Below are 6,748 nucleotides of genomic sequence, written 5' to 3' on the forward strand. Positions count from 1 at the left end.
CGAACTCAAATGCAATTGGAACATCTTTCTCTCTGCTTTCATCAACATTCTGGTCTCGAAGAAGTGAGGATACTGAAAAAAGATATGATTCTTCACAGGACGAATCCTTGCGCATTGCGCACATGTTACAACCGAACGTTGCAGATGAAAGCCATATTGGTTAAGAATGTTTGTCCTACAAGAAGACGGTCTCGCTTCTATTGAAAAGACTTCCGCTCATACACCAATTGTCAATCTCTCTCCTAGGACCCTACATTATTTCAATGTTAGATACGCTCAACACCAGTACTCACTCATTCCCTGAGCCTCCATACGATGATCACATTGATCCTTTCATTACGCTATTCGATCATCATGACATCCAGGGATCAGATATCCATGCTTCTCACCAGAGCGAATCAGCTCTCTCATCAAGCTCATGGAGGACATGCCTCACTCGGCACTCGACCAGCGATTCGGGCCATTGCCTCAGCAAGCGCAATCGACTACGCCGCTGAAGCAAGCAGCGAAACAAGAGCAGGAGCGAGAGAAGCAATGTGCCAAGGAAAAAGTCGCGAAGAAGAGCAAGGCCATCAACAGTAATGACCGTGACAAGACAGGCCTACGCTCCATATTTCGACAACGAATCGCTATGCAAATTGGTCAGGAAGCTTCCCTCCGATTACGCAATGCTTCACTTCTCGTTTCCTTCACCTAAACACGTTACATGGCTACTATGGAGGCTACAGGCTAACGATAGATGCTGGAATACACAGACGATGTATTCTGATTGGTTGGCAACATGCGCAGCAGCAGCCTCGCCGAGGATTCTGGAACGACAATGACAGGAGCAAGGGCTGCAAGCAGGGCTAAAAACATTCCAGAATGCATGTTAGGAATCACGCCAATCCTTTGCCTTGTTTTCTCTACTTTATTTTCTATGCTTTTTCCTCTTCCTTTGTCTTCTCAGCGAAGACTTTTTGGAGAGCTGGAGCAACTTTAGCCTTGTTCTTCAGCTTTCCCCTAGGGTACTCCGCAACAGCGACTACCTCTCGTCATGCGTATATACTTCTTTCTTCACTGCTTACTAGCAGTATTAGGATGGCAACAAGGACGCTGCCGTCTTTTCGAAAAGGGTGACAACCTGTCTGTCACAGGACGAGGTCTTTGAGCCGTAATTATTTCTGGGAAAGCTCTTTTGTGGTTGGCTGAAGAGCCTGTCTGCTTCCAAGCTGAACAAATAACCACGTCGCATTGCATGCTCGGAGGAGAGTTTGCGTTTGCGATGATGATGCGTTTGAATCTGGGGCTGAGCTGGCCGTTGCGCTGTCTGCCGCAGCTATCAGTTTGCTTTCGGCCGTTGATTTTCCTGCCGAGATATAAGTACGCTCAAGTTTTTTGCTTTTCTATAGCCTACTTAAAATCTAAGTTAGAGCGATTCTTGGCTCGACGAAATCCAGGTTTGAGCGATTGCAGCCTACTTGGAATCTAGGTTAGAGCGATCCTTGGCTCAAAGAAATCCAGCTTTGAGCGATTGCAAACTATGGAAAACTATAATCTCCCATCTTCAGAAGGCTCAAAAAGGGGCCCCCCGGCCGTTCTTGGCCAGAATTCCTCGGACTCCAGCGATCCAAACCCACCCAAGCCGAAACAGCGTCGCCATCCTATCACAGATGTACAGCGAAAGGATCTCCGTGTACACCAACAAGCATTGATCCAAGAGAATGGCAAATGGACCACCAATCAGATGCTTGATTTCTTTTACGAGAAGTACCATAGGGTTCTCAATCAGTCCACGATATCGGAAAGCCTTTCCGATACATTCAAGCACCTCGATGAAGAAGACCGCCTTGTAAATCCTGACGCCAAGAGACAACGGACATCTTACTGGCCGGATCTTGAAGCCGCTGTATTTGATTGGCATCAGCAAATGCTAAAGAAGAAAGCTACCGTTTCGAAAGAGACTCTCAGGGACATCGCCAAGAAAATCTTCTATGAACTCCCCCAATACCGCAACGTCGAGCCCCCCAGATTTTCAGGGGGCTGGTTGGACAGCTACAAAGCCCGGTACCAAGTCAAAAGGTACTATCGCAAAGGCAAGTCCGGTGCTCTAGATCAAGTAGGCGTAGAAAGGGAGCTCGAAGGTCTTCGTAAAGATCTGAAGAGCTACAAGTGCGAGGATATCTACACCATGGACGAGACAGCTCTCTTCTGGAAGATGAGCCCGAACGATGATCTCACGAGCGAAAGCAAGGCTGGCGGCAAGCTGGAAAAAGCTCGGATCACCGTAGTTCTCGCCTGTAACGTCACGGGCACCCAAAAACTCGCACCATGGTTCATTGGGAAGGCTCAGACTCCGCGATGCTTCGACCGCTCTGGTGTTCGCGTGGAGAATTTTCCTACTGTCTGGCGATCCAATGGGAAGGCTTGGATGACGGGCGTAATATTCGAGGAATACCTGCGATGGTTCGACAGGCAAATGGCTGGTCGGAAAGTGTGCCTTCTTGTTGATGAATTTTCTGCTCACGGGGCCGTCGTCCAGTTTCTACCTCGCGAATCTCCTGAAGGTCTTGCAAATACTACAATCCTGGTTCTCCCTGCTAATGCCACCTCTACATTTCAACCTCTTAACCGGGGAATCACTCGATCATGGAAGGCCCACTACAGAAGAAGATGGCTGACAAACATGTGCAACAAGTACGATAAGAATAGGGATCCTATGAAGTCAATGAATGTACTGCAGGCTATGCGCTGGGGCATTGCCGCATGGGAGGATGATGTCACACCGACTACAATCCAAAACTGCTGGGTTCAGTCAAATATACTGGGGCCCAAGTACGCTCCTCAGACTGAGGAGTGGAAAACTCTCGTCAATGAAGATGATCAGGTACTCAACAACACCGCGGCTCAAATGGAGCAGCAGATCGAATATCTCTCACAGCAGCAACGTATCAGATCCGCCATGAACATAGCCACGTTCATCGACCCTGCCGAAGAGATTGTAGATGACAACGACAACGACGACGATTTCTTCGAGTCGCTCGTGGAGTGTTACAGCACCGGTGGAGTTGAAAGGGACCATGAGACTGACGAAGAAGATGTGACTGTAGCCCCCATCGAAGAAAAGGAGGCCTTGGCGCTACTGTCCCGTCTGCGGTTGTACGAGGAACAACAGATGGACGGGGACGGGATAGTTATATCACGGCTCAATACGTATGAGAAGAAAATCTGGACACGGGCGATGGAATAGAATGAAAGACATTTCGAACGGTAGGTCCGTGGTTGGCAACTACAACCGTAGCAATGGATCATGTCCCTTTCAAGTACTCTCACTACTTCGAACGCTAGGAATCTTAGCTGGTATAGAGAGGAAGCTATTAGTAGAACAAGGTTATTCGGGACACGATTCAATAGATCTGTAACAGTAAGACTGTAATGTATAAGAGGTTCCAGCCAAAGGTAGGTAAATAGGGGCAAACCATGCGGGCGAAAATTTCAAAGGTCTCAGGCACCTCACCGAGGTGGAAGGTGAATATGTCAAAACCAGACTTTTGAGCAAGTTGCTTAGGGGAGGGGTGGGGGGATATAATCCCGAGCGTTGCCTCCTTTCCGCAGTGACACACTTTTATCATCATCAATCAGAAACAAATCGACTTGGCCATCTTGAGAAACTCATGAATGGTCTTACATCTTCATGAACGGTCACGGGAACAGCTAAACGCGTTTAAGCCGGCCCAGCTAGCATACGTACTACCCCGGCGCTAAGAAAAACCCCCTTACCCATGCGGCGAAGACCGGGAGTGAGACTGTAGCTACATCCATGCGTGGGCGGATGGGGACAAGACATCGGCTCTGAAAGAATCAAGTTGGATGAAGAACCACATGCTGGTGTAGGAGAAAATAAGAAGCAGCGCAACACCATTGTACCAGCGCCATTAGGAATCGAACCTAATACGAAGTAAATACCTCCAACAACAGTAGGACGAGTAGATATGCTGCCCCGCTATAGACACGTGTCTCCTGCGGCAAGTATCATGAGACCTGCTAACCCCCGGAAAGGCTGCCGCTCGAAGTAGGAATCATATCATCCCTTCGCTGACAACGACGATCATGTAGGATTCGAGTGCCTTCCGAGACCGGAGCTTTGGAATTCCTTTCACGCATGACGTTTGCTACGTTCTCCTTCTTTACGTAGAGACTGAGCGCGACGTCCTGAATACTGATAGGTAGTCTTCAAACTTCCATCGGCAGATGCAGTCGGGATACTTATTCAGAAGTTACGTCCCCGCATACCGATAACGGCCCCCCCACAACTTGTCGACCGAGTAAGCGTGCTCCGTCCGCGCAGCGGCATCCTCTGAAATGGAAGGAAGGAAGGACACTATCAACCTATCGGCTCGAAAGTCCCCTCGATCGCATCCAGGGCTGGCAATGGTGGACCAACTAACTGGTCCACTACCAGTGGAACCGTTAGTTTCTCGTAGTTGATGGTGTAGTTTGAGGTCTACCGGTTGGTAGTTAATGCAGTTCTGACCTTAAAACCAACTGGTTCAACTGATAGTGGAGTATTTTATAACAATTTTCTGAAAAAGTCGGTTTTTTGAGTTAAAAGAGCTAAGGTAATAGGCCGACATTTATAGGGCTGAAGTAGGGCTGAAATAGGGCTGATAGGGCTTAACACTTGATATATTAGCCCCCCCCCCTCCTTACAGAGCGATATTTTATCTTTTAATACAACTGCTCCACTATCAGTTGCACTGATAGTGGGGTAGTTGGTTTTCAATATCTAGTGGTTGGTGCAGTTTGCCCTCCAAAACCAACTATTTCCACCGTTGCCAGCCCTGAATTCGCATCCTCCGCCGCTAGATCTCGTTTGATCCATCCATCACGCCTCCGCCAAAGCATCCACAAACCGCGCGTCCGTGCCCTCCACACCCTAACCCGACCTCCCCACTCCCACCCCATCGACCCCATCAACCCCACCCGACCCCCCCAGAGAAGGAACCCGACAGCTATTCCCCCAGCCTCGCTCTCTTTCTTTCCATCATCCAACCCCCCACAAGCCATCCCTTCACCCCAGATTAATTCCCCAAAGTCCGCTCTCTTGCCGGTCCGTTGCTTGTCGCACATCGCGTTCGGCTCCCTCTGACGATCACGTCACGCCAAGTACTCACGTGACCATGGACCCCCACCCGTTTTCTCATCGATCGACGGCCAAACGTCGGGGTGGTTGCCGTGGGTTTTTACGAAACGAGGCGGCTTTGCGGTATCGGATGCATTTCGCGCACCCTGGTTTGTTGTCCGTTGACCTTCCGTAACTGAAGCGGATGGTGGCCGGGGCAGAGGATTTCTTGGCTGGTTTTGTTGATGGCGGTGGTTTGGTTGATGTGTGAAGGGGAATTATTTTTGGTAAGTTGGATGTGGAGCATGACCTTGCCTTTAGTAGTTGGCTGAAAATTTCCGGATCTTTTATTTATTAGATTGGTAGGTTCTTTCGACATTGCCCATTCAACAGCTTCTTGAGCATAGATTGCTCAGGCCAGGCGATCCCAGGTCTTTCTCGTCTGCGTCGGCCCTTGTTCGTGGATGGCTGGGCTGGATATATGGCTACGAAAGGTTCAGTATCGGTGTTGGGAGATGTATCATCGCACAACCGGCTTTCGATTGCCGTCCTCGCCTCGCTCTTGCCGTCCTTGCCTCGTTCGTTTGCTACCATTGAAGCATTAGCTGTCGAACCACACATACATACGCTAAGACTCTACCCACCGATATCAGCAGCGCAGGGGACCAGAACTCCAACATAATACACGTTCAGCTTCTTACCATGCCATTCTAAACGATGTATCGATACCTGTGCAAGATTTCTCTCGGTACTTTCAACCATTAGCAGCTAAGAACATGCAGAGTTCCCACTCGGCTCTCTAGCACGACTACTCGCTGACCGCGCTGGGAGCTTTGGAGGGATGTCACACAAGAGTCCGCTTCTTCATGCAGCTGGGAACGGAACACCAGCTACTACAAATTACCATAAAGAATCCAATAAGCCAGTTACCCGATCCGCCAGTACATCTCGCCCGTAGCTTCCATATCCATGATCAATGTCAACCCCATCGTCTCCTCAAGAAACGCTGAGCGAATCCGTCTGCTCTACTCGGTCCGTTTCAGACGCCTCGTCTGAGTCCGGAGTTTGGGCACAAGAGCAACGTGAGAGCTCCGGCGACCCCATCACAGCGGGGGTCCTTGACGGGGGACTGTTCTGTGCTGGAAGATGGGGTCGTGGAGTGGTAGATACAGGCGGAAAAGTAGAGCCAGGCGGGGTAGTGGAGGCAGGCTTCACATCCTACAGCGCTCCGATTGCCACGGACATCGAGGCAGGAGTGGGCGCCGTGACGTCTATGTAAGCGGCTGTTGTGGACGAGATGAGACACGTGATGATGGTGGTGAAGCGGTGAGGGAGGATGGAACGACGAGGATGGAACGACGAGGATGGAAGAAGAGGGAAATATCTTGCGTGTGTAGTAGGCATTGAAAAGGCGAGATGTGCATCCACGCATTCTTCCATGCCGCAGCACGTAAAGGGAGGGCAATGACGACCTGGCCTGGATGATCTCCCTCGCAATGAGGATGCTTGCTTCCTAATCTCACCGTGACACGCACCATCTTGCGCCCATGGCTCAATCCCGCAACCTAGCATGGTCCAGCAACCGACGACCTCCTTCCATCTCAAGCGAGATATCACAATGCCACCCCAACGAACCATGGCACCCCC

General features: G+C 50.1%; 1 protein-coding gene across 1 annotated transcript; it reads left to right on the top strand.

The window, feature by feature from the left end:
• Nucleotides 1-427: 427 nt before the first annotated feature.
• Nucleotides 428-1,157, top strand: HO133_005558 (uncharacterized protein; the record flags this gene model as incomplete). The annotated part of the gene is made up of 2 exons (XM_037296467.1): nt 428-682; nt 1,080-1,157. The coding sequence occupies 2 exons, from the start codon at nt 428-430 to the stop codon at nt 1,155-1,157; spliced, it is 333 nt and encodes a 110-aa protein (XP_037148449.1).
• Between the last annotated feature and the right edge of the window lie 5,591 nt (nt 1,158-6,748).

This window comes from Letharia lupina (genome assembly GCF_014066315.1).
Source record: "Letharia lupina isolate WasteWater1 chromosome Unknown contig_21, whole genome shotgun sequence".
NCBI classification, from domain to species: Eukaryota; Fungi; Ascomycota; class Lecanoromycetes; order Lecanorales; family Parmeliaceae; genus Letharia; species Letharia lupina.